General features: G+C 41.8%; 1 protein-coding gene and 1 long non-coding RNA gene across 8 annotated transcripts in view; one reads left to right on the forward strand and one right to left on the reverse strand.

The window, feature by feature from the left end:
- Positions 1-1,580: 1,580 nt before the first annotated feature.
- LOC114679265 (uncharacterized) lies at positions 1,581-8,189 on the forward strand. Its single transcript, XR_013395904.1, has 2 exons — positions 1,581-1,661; positions 4,460-8,189. It is a non-coding gene; the product is annotated as an uncharacterized LOC114679265 (long non-coding RNA).
- A 1,029-nt stretch (positions 8,190-9,218) lies between these two features.
- The window catches only part of SH3GL3 (SH3 domain containing GRB2 like 3, endophilin A3), a 165,725-nt gene continuing 160,178 nt past the window's right edge, over positions 9,219-14,765 (reverse strand). For all 7 annotated transcript variants that reach the window (XR_001446053.3, XM_028851245.2, XM_015142897.3 and 4 more), the window contains one exon: positions 9,219-9,881. Coding sequence is in view for 6 of the 7 variants with exons in the window: in XM_028851245.2 (XP_028707078.1) it covers positions 9,676-9,881 (206 nt within the window). In the remaining variant the exon portion in view is untranslated. The remainder of the gene's footprint in view (positions 9,882-14,765) is intronic.

A 14,765-nucleotide genomic window follows, 5' to 3' on the forward strand; every position in this document is an offset into this window, starting at 1 on the left:
TGCAGAAAATGTGTGTTTGAGTGCCCTGAGCCCTGTGGTAAGTTCAGTGTTACAGGCTCTGTCCCTGTAGGAAGAGGCTGTGGTAGTTCAGTTCTTTTTGGAATAGGTAGGTATATCTGATTACTTTGGGGTTCATTTAGTAGAGTCTATAGGCTGTCATCCTAAGTAGCATACTGTAACTTAACATTTTACAGCTCAGATCATATACTGACTGGCATTTGTTCTAATCCTTGTTTTATGCCTCAATTTGTTTAGAACTCAGATGAAAAAGAGGGGTGGCTTTATTGGAACAAGACTCTCAAAGTCAGTACTTCCCTATTGTATTGCCCAGTATTGCCTAAGGCACCATCCTCTGTTTATCTAAAGACTTTTTCTCAATCATGGATGTACCTTAGGATAATTTGAGGGGCTTTAAAAACATACAAAGGCCCAAGGCCCTAGCCTCTCCCCAGTAAATTAAATCAAAATGTAGGGGTTAGGACCAGACATACTATTTTTAAAAAAGTGTCTAGATTCTAATGAACAGGAAGATCTGAGAACCACCCATCTAACCCATTTAAACTATTCTGCAAGGCCTCTGTCTCTACTTTAGATCCTTGTATAGTTTCTGGGTCACCCTAATTTCCAACACTAGGACATATGAAATACTGCCTTTTTATAGTTAAGTAGAACATCCCTTTTCTTTTTATCTGATAATAAAGTCCACCACATTTCTATAGGTAAAGCTATAATCTACATCTTCAGGACTGATAAGTATAATTTAGCATCTGGGAGAATTAAAGCCACAGAGGGAATGTTAATACAGAAAGGTCATGATATTTCTGGATCAACCTGTCTTAGACCTGGATGAAAATCAGTGTTTATCATCCAGAAGAGAAAAATACCCTAATTGTTGATGGGCCTAACTGACAAAACACAATAGAGGGAGTAAAAACTGCTCAACTTGTATCACGTTTGACAGCTGAACACAGAAGCTATTCCAAAGTGGGCCTTAATGGAAATTACAGAAAGCTGTCAAGGACAAAGAGACAAATGCCACATGCTAATGTCCAAAGACACATGCCCAAGTCCCACTGTGAGGCTCTACCAAGTGCTACTCTAATCCCTGAATTCCCTCCTACTTCGTTCTCAAAGTTCCTGCACAAACATGCCAGTTGTTAGCATTTAACAAGGCCCCAAATTAAGAATCAACTGAGAAGTAAGACAAAAGATAAGAAATCTGGAAACCAAAATATCATCTCATTCCTGGAGAAGCCAATAATGGAAAATGTGACTCAGATCTCTTGGCAAAGGGGCTTCCATATTCTGAACCTCAGAAACAGGCAGACTTACCCACCCAGTCATCAAAGGCTTCAGACCACCCTGGCTTCACCCACAGAGCAGAATCTTTATCACTAAAGTCATGGCGTGGTCAGGAGTGATTCAGAACATGAGCTCTGCAAGTTAGAGAAGAAGAGGAGAGGAAGTGACTGGTTGGCACATGATGCTCTCTCTAAACCAATGAATCGGATTGTTACTGGTTGGCACATGATGCTCTCTCTAAACCAATGAATCAGATTGTTACTTCTTCTGCTCCAGGATAGAGTTAGTGGGAGATGGGGAGAAGCAGGAGTCTTGCGGTAATGGAGCTCTTTAGGAGAAAAATCTGGAACCTCTTAATGGTAAGAAAAAAAGTGAAAGTCACACAGTGTTTAAAAAACAAAATATTGGTTGGGTGCGGTGGCTCATGCCTGTAATCTCGGCGCTTGGGGAGGCCGACGTGGGCAGATCACCTGAGGTCAGGAGTTCAAGACCAGCCTGGCCAACATGGCGAAACTCCGTCTCTACTAAAAATATAAAAATTAGCCGGGCGTGGTGGTGGGCGCCTGTAATCCCAGCTACTCGGGAGGCTGAGATAGGAGAATCGTTTGAATCCAGGAGGCAGAGGTTGCAGTGAGCCAAGATCGTGCTACTGCACTCCAGTCTGGGTGACAGAGTGAGACTCTATCTCAAAACAACAACAACAACAACAAAAAAAAAACAGAAAAACAAAACAAAACAAAAAATTAATTCCAACAGAAATAATTTTAAAATTTAAGAAAAATAAAATTTAAGTGATGGAAATAAAGGCTAAAATTAGTCATTATATATACCTAAAGAGGGGAAAAAATGGATAAAATTCCAATAAAATGACTTAAAATAAAAGATAACAGTAGATAAGCTATAAAAATAAAATATAAAATTGAAATTTAGGTAGTTAGGTAAAAGAGAACAGAGGGAAAAAATGCTGGAATCAAACTTGGAATGATTATATAACCACAACAGCAAATGGAAAATTCTAAATTCCCAGGAAGAATTTGATTGGCCTTCTCTGGTTTGGCTGCATGTCCTTGGTCCAATTAGCTGTGGCCAGTGGGGTAGGGCCACAATGTACAATGTGACTGATAGGTTCCGTCTACAGTGGGCAAAGTAGAAGTTACATGCAGGGCAGACACTACAAAAAGGTAAATATGACAGAATGATAAAGTAGTACAGAAATAGCATGGCCTTTAGAGCACAGTTCTGATATTCGTCAAGTTGCTTAACATCTCTAAGCCTCAATTTCTTCACCTGCAAATAGAAACATTATAACCTGACTTACAGTGTTAGTAGGTATATTAAACAAGAAAATATGTATAAAGTAAATGACACAGCTGCTCTGGGAATGTGCTGTCTTCTTCTTATTTTTTTCTTTTTAGACAGAGTCTCGCTCTGTTGCCCAGGCTGGAGTGCAGTAGCATGATCTCAGCTCACTGCAACCTCCACCTCCCGGGTTCAAGCAATTCTCTGCCTCAGCCTCCCAAGTAGCTGGGATTACAGGCGTGTGCCACCATGCCCAGCTAATTTTTGTATTTTTAGTAGAGACGGGGTTTCACCATCTTGAACTCCTGACCTCGTGATCCACCCGCCTTGGCCTCCCAAAGTGCTGGGATTACAGGCATAAGCCACCGCACCTGGCCTGGTGCTCTCTTCTTATGGAAGCGAACATAACAAATACTTCCTTCAGGTGGAGTGGGAGATGAAAAGCAGCTCCTAAAAGGAGCACTTCAGGCCTGAATCACTCCAAGTCCAAAGGATCCCAGGGTTCCTTGGTCCCACAGCAATCCCAGAAGTTGGAACAACTGTTGCTTGCACACCACCATGGCTGGTTAATTTTTAACTTTTTTGTAGGGATGGGATCTCACAATATTGCCCAGCCTGGTTTCAAAGTCCTGGCCTCCCAAGGAGCCTTAACATCCCAGATATTTTATTCCTAGACCCCTGCCCTTGGCTTACCTCTGAAGCAGAGAGGAATCTTTAGGTCAAAGGCCCAGTAATTCAGCATCTTAAAACACTAGTGCTTCTTTCTACTAGACCCACTTCACCGTACTTGTCCTCAATCAGTCCCCTGCCTCTATGCTCTGACATCTCTTTAATGGTCCTGCTTCTGCCCTCTGCAACTCACCTTGATTTAATATTTGTCCCCGTTAGCTCATCTCTTGTTGTTTCTCATATAAATAGGTTTTTATCCCCGCTTCCTGCTCTTCGTGCTTTCACCTTCGTCAAGTAGGATCACACTCTCCCCAATCAGCCCCTTGAGCTGAACCCTGGTGTTGCTCATCGGTCAGATCTGTAGCTAGCCCTGCTCAGTGCCGTAGGGAGGGATTTGAACAAAATCCAGTTATACACTGGGGCCAGGCATGGTCTCATAAAGACAGACACTGCATGACTCTACTGGGACCCAATCTATTTGTCTCTATAGTAAAACGAGAAAGGAGAATTGGAGAAGGGGGTGCAAAGGTGAGGGATTGCATACCAATTTGAAGCTAAGCAGTGCCCATACTGATGGTCAAACACATCTGGCAACATATGTAGAGTTGGAAAATGTGCCCGTCAAGAGCCTATTTGGCCTGTAATCCCAGCACTTTGGGAGGCCAAGGTGGGCGGATCACCTGAGGTCAGGAGACCAGCCTGGCCAACATGGTGAAACTGCATCTCCACTAAAAATACAAAAAATTAGCCAGGTGTGGTGGTGGGCACCTGTAATCCCAGTTACTCGGGAGGCTGAGGCAGGAGAATCGTTTGAACCCAGGAGGCGGAGGTTGCAATGAGCCAAGACTGTGCCATTGCACTCCAGCCTGGGTGACAAGATCGAAACTCCATCTCAAAAAAAAAAAAAAAAAAAAAAAAAAGCCTATTTGTTTGAGGGACAGGAACCTCAGAAGAAAATATATCCTCAAGGAAGGGGAAGCCAGACAGACAAGCTTTATGGGAGAATAGCTAATGGTTATTCATATTAGAACTGTGATACATTCATGTCCCTACTTCTTTACCCTTTACCATGCAATGCTGAAAAACCCTCCCACTCTGATGCTGGGCCCAGCCTGTGAGATGGTAGCAGGCTGGATGTAAACAGGGACTTGAGTAAACTTTTTGACCTTTCCACCTGTGCTTTTGTTAGCTCTGCCTTCGCTTTGAGACCATGCCCAGGCTAGCCTGCTGGAGGGAGAATGTGGAGCAGAACTGATTCACCCCAGCCAACCTCCAGACCTGTGCAGCTCCAACCAACGCCAGCTATCCCCCAGTCCTGTGAATGAGGCCTGAAGAGCTACCCAGACTACATCACCAACTGCAGACTTGTGAGCTCAGTAAATATGTATTATGTTAAGTCACTGATTTGGGGGTGGCTTTTTACACAGCATTATGTGCCAATACATAATTGAAACAGTAGCACAATCTTATGAGAGAAACAGTAGCACAATCTTATTAAGGTATGGTGATATCTACCAACCGTATTCATTTTCTGGTCTAGCTTCTATCTGGACTCATACTTGAAACCTATATTAAGGATGTTTTTAAGGCAGAACCAATAGAATTATTGGTTATTAGTCTGGGGGAAATAGCAGAGGATAAGCAAACTTGCTTTGGGATCCCATCTCCAGGAAGCAATGCAGGCAGCAGGAGGGGCGTTCTGCACTTTCCAACAGAATATGGTGTTGCTTTGGTGTGTCAAAGTCTCCATTGCCTCAGGTGCAATGCCTGTGGGCACCAGTCCATGCCCAACAGAAGGGAGAGGAGGCCAGTAGCAGAGGCAATGCCAGAAGAAGTGACGTGCAAGGGTATAATGGAATTAGGAGTAGTAGAGCCGGGTGAAGGGAAGACAGTGGCTACTGCCATGTTGCAACTGGCCCAATTTTTCCCTGAGCATGTGTGAGACACTAACTGGGTGCAGACTCTGTAGAGACAACATCCTGCCCTACAGCTGAGGCCAGAAGCCAGGGAAGAAGCACTGTACATACAAACACTTTCATTTACAGTCACTGCCAGGTCATGATCCTTGTATCTCCTCCTTGGCAGGTATCTGTCAACAGACACAAGTCTCATTTCAATTCCATGTCAGTAATCCGATGTAAATTGCTGAACCTTTTTGTTGTTTTTATCATTAGTTTAATCTATAGCTCCCAATAAACTTCACTTACTATTTATTAACCAAACAAGACAGCTCAGCATATCATGAGCATTGAGAATAGTCCCGCATTTCTCATGCCCCTTGGTAAATTTCTAATGTGACATCTAGAGAATGAATGCTGATGGAGGGTGGAAAAAGGCTGCTTTGTGAATATACATGAACAAACACATAGTGGGATGTAGTATAGCAGAAAGGCAAAGACCATGGGCATGAGAGGGAGACTGGGTTAGAATCCTAGCTCTGCCACTTGATTAACTGTATGACTGTGGACGTTACTCAGTGTTATGGCATTGCCGTTCCCTTATCTGAAAAACGGGCATAAGATCTGCCTCAGAGGATTGTTAATGAGAATTAAATGGGTTTATTCAGGCAAAATGTTTGGAAGAGCACCTAGCACATAATAAGCCTACAAGAGTTAGGTATTATTATTATCATCATTATTTGGTTAAGACACTGAATGTACAACTGTTCTGGAGAAGTGGGGTGTGTGTGTGTGTGTGTGTGTGTGTGTGTGTGTGTGTGTGTGTATAGCTGGCTGGAGGGAAAGTATATTGTCGTGAATTTACTGATGTACCATGGAATCAGAAGACCGAGAAACCTGGCTTAAGTTACCTGATTTAGGTGATCAGTCTGGCTTCTGGGCATTTGTTACAAAGTCAATGGACAGCAGTGCATTTCCAAGTGACGTGGGTGAACACTTAAGTGTGCAGTGAGGTACAGCAGACAATCTGATTTCAAACTCTGCCTCTGCCACAACAGGGATGCCTCTTTTCATAGCACTTCACAGATACTGTGATTTTTAGAAAGGTTTGTAAAATCTTTGAAGGTTTGTGATAACCCTATTTTTATCTGCGTTATTTTTCCAACGGCACGTGCTTTCTGTCTGTCACACTTTGGTAATTCTTACAATGTATTAAACTTTTTCATTACCATATAGGTTATGGTAATCTGTGATCAGTGATCTTTGATGTTACTATTCTGTTTTGGGGTGCCACTAACCATGCTTATATAAGATGGTGAACTTGACTGATCAATGTTGTGTGTGTTTTGACTGCTCCACTGCCTGGCCATCCCCCGCTCAGGCTTCCCCATTTCCTGAGATACAACAATATTGAAATTAGGCCAATTAGTAACCCTACAATGGCCTCTAAATGTTCAAGTGAAAGAAGAGTCACAGGTCTCTCACTTTAAATCAGAAGCTAGAAATGATTAAGCTTAGTGAGGAAGGCTTTTTGAAAGCCAGGGTCGGTTGAAAGCCCTCTTGCATCAGTTAGCTAAGTCGTGAATGCAAAGGAAAAGTCCTTGAAGGAAATTAAAAGTGCTGCTCCAGTGAATACACGAATGATAAGAAAGCGAAGCAGATTTCTTGCTGATATGAAGAAAGTTTGAGTCGTCTGATGAACAACCAGCTGCATTACCTGAAGCCAAAGCCTAACCCAGAGTTGAGAGCGGTGAGAAAGCTGCGTAAGAAAAGTCTGAGGCTAGTAAGAAAAGGGGTGGGTTCATGAGGTTTAAGAAGCCACTCCCATAACATAAACGTGCAAGGTGAAGCAGCAGGTGCTGATGGAGAAGTAAGTTACCTAGAAGATCTAGCTAAGATTATTGATGAAGTTGGATACAATAAACAACAGGTTTTCAATGTAGGCTACAGCCTTACATTGGAAGATGTCATCTGGGACTTTCCTAGTTAGAGAAGTCAATCTCTGGCTTCAAAGCTTCTAAGGATGGATTAACTTACCTGTTAGGCATTAATACAGCTTAAGTTGAAGCCAATGCGCACTGACCATTCCAAAAATTTTAGGGTCCTTAAGAATGATGCTAAATCTGCTCTGCTTGTGCTCTATAAATGGAACAAAGTCTGGATGACAGTATATCTGTGTATAGCATGGCTTTCTAAATATTTTAAGCCTACTGTTGAGATCTCCTGTTCAGAGAAAAAGATTCCTTTCACAATATTTCTGCTAACAATGCACCTCGTCATCCAGGAGCTCTGATAGAGATATGCAAGGAGATGAATGTTGTTTTCACACCTACTAAAATAACATCCATTCTTCAGCCCACAGATTAAGAAGTAATTTCTATTTTCAAGTCTATTACTCAAGAAATACATCTTGTAAGGCTACAGCTACCATAGATAGTGATTCTGTTGATGGATCTGGGCAAAGTAAAGTGAAAATCTTCTGGAAAGGACTCAGTATTCTAGTACCTTTAAGAACATTTGTGATTCATGGGACGAAGTCAAAATAACAACATTAACAGGAGTTTAGAAGAAGTGGATTTCAACCCTCTTGGATGACTTTGAAGGGTTTAAGACTTCGGTGGAGAAAGTAATTGCAGATGTGGTGGAAATAACAGGTGAACTAGAAGTGGAGACTGAAGATGTGACTGAATTCCTGCAACCTCATAAAAAAGCTTGAACAGATGAGGAATTGCTTCTTACAGATGAACAGAGAAAGTGATTTCTTGAGATAGAATCTACTCTTGGTGAAGATGCTGTGAACATTATTGTAATGGCAACAAAGGATTTAGAATATTATGTACACTTAATCGATAAAGCAGTGGTAGGATGAGAGGACTGACTCAAATTTTGTAAGAAGTTGTATGTAAAATGCTGTCAACATTGCATGTGACAGAGAAATCCTTTGTGAAAGGAAGAGTCAACCCATACAGCAAACTTCAGTGTTGTCTTATTTTAAGAAATTGCCAGACACTCCAACCTTCAGCAACCCCACCCTGATCAGTCAGTGGCCATCAATATCAAGACCTTCCAGCAGCACAAATATTACCACTTGCTGAGGGGTCAGATAATCATTAGCATTTTTTAGTAGTAAAGTATTTTTAAATTAAGGTGTGTATTTTGGTTTTTTAAGACATATGCTTCTACACATTTAATAGACTACAGCATAGTGTAAACACAACTCTTCTTCTTTTTAAGTTCCAGGGTACATGTGCAGGATGTGCAAGTTTGTTACATAGGTAATGTGTGCCACTATGATTTGCTGCACCTATCAACCCATCACCTAGGTATTAAGCACGACACACATTAGCTATTTTTCCTGATGCTCTCCCTCCTCCCCTCCCCCAGCAACAGGCCCCAGTATGTGTTGTTCGCCTCCTTGTGTCTATGTGTAAACACAACTTTTCTATACACTGGGAAACCCCCAAAATTTGTGTGACTTGTTTTACTGCAATATTTGCTTTATTGCAGTAAGTAGCCTGGAACAGAACCTGCAATATCTCTGAGGTGTGCCTGTATGTGGTCGTTTGATCCTAGGTAAGTCAGTCAATGAGCCTCCTTCTTTTCAAATGGGAAATAATACCTGCCCCTTCCCATAATAGGATTGTAGACTCCAGTGGGCCAAAGCATGTGACAAGTGGGTACTGTAGGCAAGGCCAGGCACTGGTTCACTGAGCCTAAGAGGATGTTATTGGGGACTCAACCAACTCTTGACCATACTACTTCCTGAGCATCCATAACACAACTTGCTCAAAAAACCTATCCAAAATGTGGCAGCAGCAGAAGCTTGATTTGGGGTCTTCCATAAATAAACTTGAAGGTAGGCAGAAGGGCTTTCCATCCCCCAACTGGAAGAAGGATGAGTGTCATGTTTGAATCAGGTGGAAAGTGAAGGCTCCCATCAGGAGGCATCATCTAAGCATCCGCGCTGTGACACTTTGGTTGGCCATGGGGTGTCAGTTTGCAGCTGGAAGACTTAAAAATCAACAATTCAACTTAAAAATAACCAAGGCCTTTTGCCAACACAGTGTGTCATGTTTATTGGGCTATTCACAGGTAAGCTTAAAATACAATGAAGAAAAAAGACCAGATGTCATCAGGAATGTCGAGAAACAAAATATTTAGCATTTCTTAGTTTCAAATGTTACCATTTCATTGCAGCTGAGGAATACAGGCCATTCATTGACATAACTGCAATGGGTGAGACTTATTTTTAGTAACAGGAAGCATATACGTTTAACCAATGACTTTTAGCACAAGAAGCAAAAAAGAAAACAATATTTTCATGTAGCAAAGACAAGAAAATCATTTATACAAACTAAAGTGATACAAAATACATTATAAAGAGAACACACATACAAAAGTCATTAAGTTGGTCAAATAGCAAAGGATGTCACAGAACACCACACTGAGAGCACATTGGTGTGAATTCATTTCAGTTATGAAAGTATGTCCAGAGTGTGTTACACATTTACTGAGGTAAAGGCACGATCACTTCAACATAATTAATGGGGAAGAATCCGGATTCCCCGTGTATCATTCCTTCATACCAGTTTTCATCTATTTGATTGGTTAATGTAATGATGTCCCCTTCTTTAAATCCTAATTCTCCTTGGTTTTCTGGCTCAAAGTCATAGAGACCACGACAGCAGGGCTGGTCCATGGGAATGTTAGAACCTGTCCGCATGATATGGAGACAAAAAGTACAAGTTAACATGATAGATTATCCATGGGAAATTGGAAATGTGGAAAAACTTAGACCCTTAACAGCAGGTCCTGCTTCCTTCCCACAACAAGGCCAGCTCCACCCAGCTCACGGGTGCTGTTTGTGGTCTCTGGCTGCCTCAGCTCTCCCAGTTGCCTGCGCTGACCCCATAAGCCCAGTGTCTGTCTTTTCAATACTCCCAGGCAGAGAAGTCATGCCCAGCCCATCTCCCAAAAGCAGTCACTCAGCTCCAACTGAAGTCCTAAGGGAGGGACAGAGGAATCACAAGGCCCACCTCCTTCTCTCTGGGAGCTTACAGTTTCTTTGTGGGGATTGGAAAATACATGAGAAACTTTTATTAATCTGTTTTTGAGACAGAGTGTTGCTCTGTCGCCCAGGTTGGAGTGCAATGGTGTGATCCTGGCTTACTGTAACCTCTGGCTCCCAGGTTCAAGCAATTCTTGTGCCTTAGCCTCCCAAGCAGCTGGGACTACAGGTGTGCTCCACCACGCCTGGCTAATTTTTATATTTTTAGTACAGGTGGGGTTTCACCATATTGGACAGGCTGGTCTCGAACTCCTGGCCTTAAGTGATCTGCTCACCTCGACCTCCCAAAGTATTGGGATTACAGGCGTGATCCACTGTGCATGGCCAAAATACTTTTAGAGAACAAATATGAAGTGTATATCACTCATGGTTCAGGAGCTCTGGGGAGAGGGTAGCAGGGAAGACCTTGGTGGTCAGCAAGATCTTCCTAGTGCATGGGCAGGATGAGGGCTGGGAGGAGAGAAACCAGGACAAGAAAGGCAAGAATATTTACAGACAAGAATATTTACTGACGTCTATTCCCAGAATAACATCAAAAACAATTTTTTTCAAAACAAAAGCATGCTAATTGTAAAGAAAAAATACATGTATGCAAAATGGAGAAAGAAAAATCAAAGCTGTAACCCATTACCCCAGAGATAACTGGGCTAGCTTTCAGATTCCAGATGTCTTCATGATTACATTTGTGCATATATTTACATATAGTTGTTTTCATAAAAGATTCTTCTTGTACCCACTAGAGTGAATATATTCCAATTTTACTTTTAGTTACTGACTAGCTGTCAACTCTAACAATGTAACATTTCTTCAACTAGTCTCCTGTTGTTGGACATTTATGGTTCTTCCTTCTTTTCCTTCCTTCTCTTCTTTTCATCTCTTCTTTTCCTTCCTTCCTTCCTTCCTTCCTTCCTTCCTTCCTTCTTTCCTTCCTTCTCCCTCCCTGTTTTTCTCGACTTCTCTTCCTTTTGCTTCATTTCTTTCTGTTGTCTCTTTTATTCCCCCTTGGCTTTTATAGACAATTCTTTGGGGGAAAAAAAAAAAAAAAAGCTTACACATAAATATCCACAAATGTGCACAACTAGTTCCTGAGGATAAATTCCAAGAAAAGGATTTCATGGTCATAGAACATGAATTTGTTCTAAAATATCTGACATTTAGTGTCAATTTATTTTTCTATTAGGGTTGGTGCAAAAGCAATCACAGTTTTTGCCATTACTTTCCATGGCAAAACCCATAATTACTTTTGCACCGACCTGATATCACTATTTTTCTTAAAATGTTTAGAAGTCCCTTTATACTACACATATTTACCCTTTATCTGTCATTTCTGGTACAAACATTATTCCCAACTTATCATCTCTTCTTTTTTTTTTTTTTTCTCATTTTGTTTTTGAAGTTTGTGCTGGCGGTAGGGCAGAGAAGGGTTTCTGTTTTGTTGTGGCATGAATGCACAAATTTAAGAGTATAAACAGTCAAACCGATCACACTTTCTATGCATGGTTTATTCTCCACAGTTCTATATAAATACTCAACTAAATTTTATTCTAGTATTTTTATTTATTTATTTTTCATGTCAGAACTTTTACTTTTATAATCCGTTTGGATTTTGGCAAAAAGAGGTAAATATCTATTATATTTAATAATGCTTATGCAGTTATACCAACATAATTAAATAATCCATATTTTCTCCAGTGATTTCAAGTATTGCCTTTATCTTTATCACATATTTAATTATCATGGGACTTAGATCTATTTTTGGATTTTCTATTTTGTCCCACTGACTCATTTTGGTAACAGTACCATATCGTTTTAAATACTGTAGCTTTATAATAAATGTTAATAGGCCAGGTGTGGTAGCTCAACACCTGTAATCCCAGCACTTTGGGAGGCCAAGGTGGGCAGTTCACTTGAGGCCAGGAGTTTGAGACCAGCCTGGCCAACATGGTGAAACCCCATCTCTAAAAATATAAAAGTTAGTCAGGTGTGGTCGCACATGTCTGTAATCCCAGCTACTCAGGAGGCTGAGGCGGGAGGATCGCTTGAACCTGGGAGGTGGAGGTTGCAGTGAGCCAAGATCACACCACTACACTCCAGCCTGGGTGACAGAGTGAGACTCCATTTCAAAAATAAAAATAAATAAATAAATAAAATGTTAATAACTAGTAAAACCAGTTCATAGTCATTACTCTTCTATTTCAATATTTCCTTGCTATTCTCATGAATTCATTTAACTAGGTATATTTTAGTATTAATGTGACACGTTTCTCTCACAAAAATCTCACTTCAGTTTTGACTGGTTCATATTTTTTTTCTTTGAGTATTAATAAGATTAATCTTAGGAGTTTTTTTTCTTAATAAATGACTTTTGCCATCCTATTTGATGATTTCCATTTTTATTTCCTTTTTCTGTTATAAGACATTTTCCTCCCTCTAGACTTCAAGTGAGAATTGAAGCAAGTTCTGCCAGAAATTATGTTCTTTCCCCACCGAAGGTATGGGGTATTTCTATGGCTGTCCAAATGAGATGCCCCTTTGTCCTGGGGAGAGGTAGAGAGGTGACAGCATTGTGGGAGGAGGAAGAGAAGGATTGGGGCAGTGGAGATTCCTGGTGTGAGAAGGATTATAATACGTTTGTTTAGACAGCTTGAAATTCACAGAGTAGCGCCTGTTTCTCTAAGGAACAGGGCACTCTAAGGAGCCTTCATCAGCGAAGTTCCACAGGTTGTACCAAGGTGGCTTCCTGTTGCCTTCCTGTGGCAGTGGTTCTCAACTTGGTGGCACACTAAACAGCCCACTGCCCAGGTTGAACCCCAAACCAATGAAATCAGAAGCTCCGGCATCAGTATTGTTTGTTTCTCAGGTCCTTCCAATGTCCAGGGGAGGTTGACAACTACCAGTGAAATGATCCTCCCCCCTCCTTCCCCCAGGGAAGCGTTAAAGGTTAAAGAGACTCAGCTGGCGAGGAAAGGGAAGCGGGTAATGGTAGGGGAGCTCTTCTTCCTCTTCAGGGAGGCAGCTCCTGTCCCGGGTGATGACTTTGAAACTCTGGACCCACCTGCAATATAACCTCTACGATCTACATGATGTTTCTCGCCTCTGGATGGCTCCTTCCATGACAGACCCCACCCCTCCCTAAGTCTGTGTATTCCTCTTGTCATAATGATGAAAGCTAGGGGGTAGAAGGCTGTGAATATCGGGGTTTAGTTCACTATTTTGAATTTGAACAGAACAACATTCAACGATTTCAAACAAAGCACAGGGGAATAGAGGGCTTACAATACAGAACTTTTCATTTTCCTTGGGTCATGGAGTACATATATGGGTGGATAGGCGGGGGCTGAGCACTGAAAAGGGCAACCTGAGCCGTGAGTCAAAGTCTACTTTATTAATGTATACTGTTTTAATGTGGATTATAAAAATAATTCTTATTCTTTTAGCATTTCTCCCACTACTAGTTTTTAACAGTCAGGTACTAGTTTTTAACAGAGTCAGGTACTAGCTTTTACCAGTCAGGTGCCAAACCACATGGTAGTCTTGGGAAACATTTCCTTGAACACAGAATGTTAATGCTAGAATGGAATCTGGCAGTCCTCCATGAGTCCTCCCCTTTTCAAATAGAAGCCATCAATGCCTCTGAGAAGTCACAATGGCCTGGCCCCAGGGCTACTGGCTGAGCCAGAAACAGGAGGGCTCCAGACCCCAGGCCATCACCTACCTTGCTCCATGTCACCTCCTACATGATACTACTAAGGGTTGCCAAGACATTTCATAGGCTGATACACTGACTACAGGGCTAATGATTGATTGATTGATTGATAGATAGATACATTTATATATTTCCCTCCTATTTACTCTATAAGCCACCTGTAATGACCAAAATGCTTAGTGGCAGGCATACACTTGTCCAAGTGTATGTACCACCTCCATGTGTAAACCAGGCCACCACCTCCATGTGTAAACCTGTTCTTGCTGCACACACACACAGAACAAATCATGGAAAAGCTGCATTACTCACTTCTCATGTCATTCATTCTTGGCAAGGAACCACTGCCACATTGCCCACTTTGATATTCTGAGAGCTGGAAAGAGACCAGCACTCCTATCACACTCCATCAGCACCTAAACCCAAGACAGGGCATCTCTCCAGAGACCACTGAGTAGAAAGACCCTGTTCGAGAGCCCCCTGACTCACGCAGTGCAAGTGCACCTGGCCCACCAGCCACCACTGGGCTGCCTAAAACACTAAGAGCAATTGGCACTTGCTAAGTAGGCACTTGGTAAATCCACCCCAACCAGAGCTCAGACTGGCTGCCCTGAATTACACAATGCAGCCAGATGATATTCTGAAGTATCAATGCCTTTTTCATTCTGGGTCATTTCTGTTGCTTGGGGCCCTCAACCCAAGGAGCTGGGGCTTGCCTCTTTTACTTGAGGAGGAGGGTAGAACCCAGACATGAACAAAGCAGTCAATGTTTAGCTTTTAAGTTCCCAAATAAAGCCATTGTGACACATTGTGAAAGCCAAGGCTT

This window comes from Macaca mulatta, chromosome 7, assembly GCF_049350105.2.
Source record: "Macaca mulatta isolate MMU2019108-1 chromosome 7, T2T-MMU8v2.0, whole genome shotgun sequence".
NCBI classification, from domain to species: Eukaryota; Metazoa; Chordata; class Mammalia; order Primates; family Cercopithecidae; genus Macaca; species Macaca mulatta.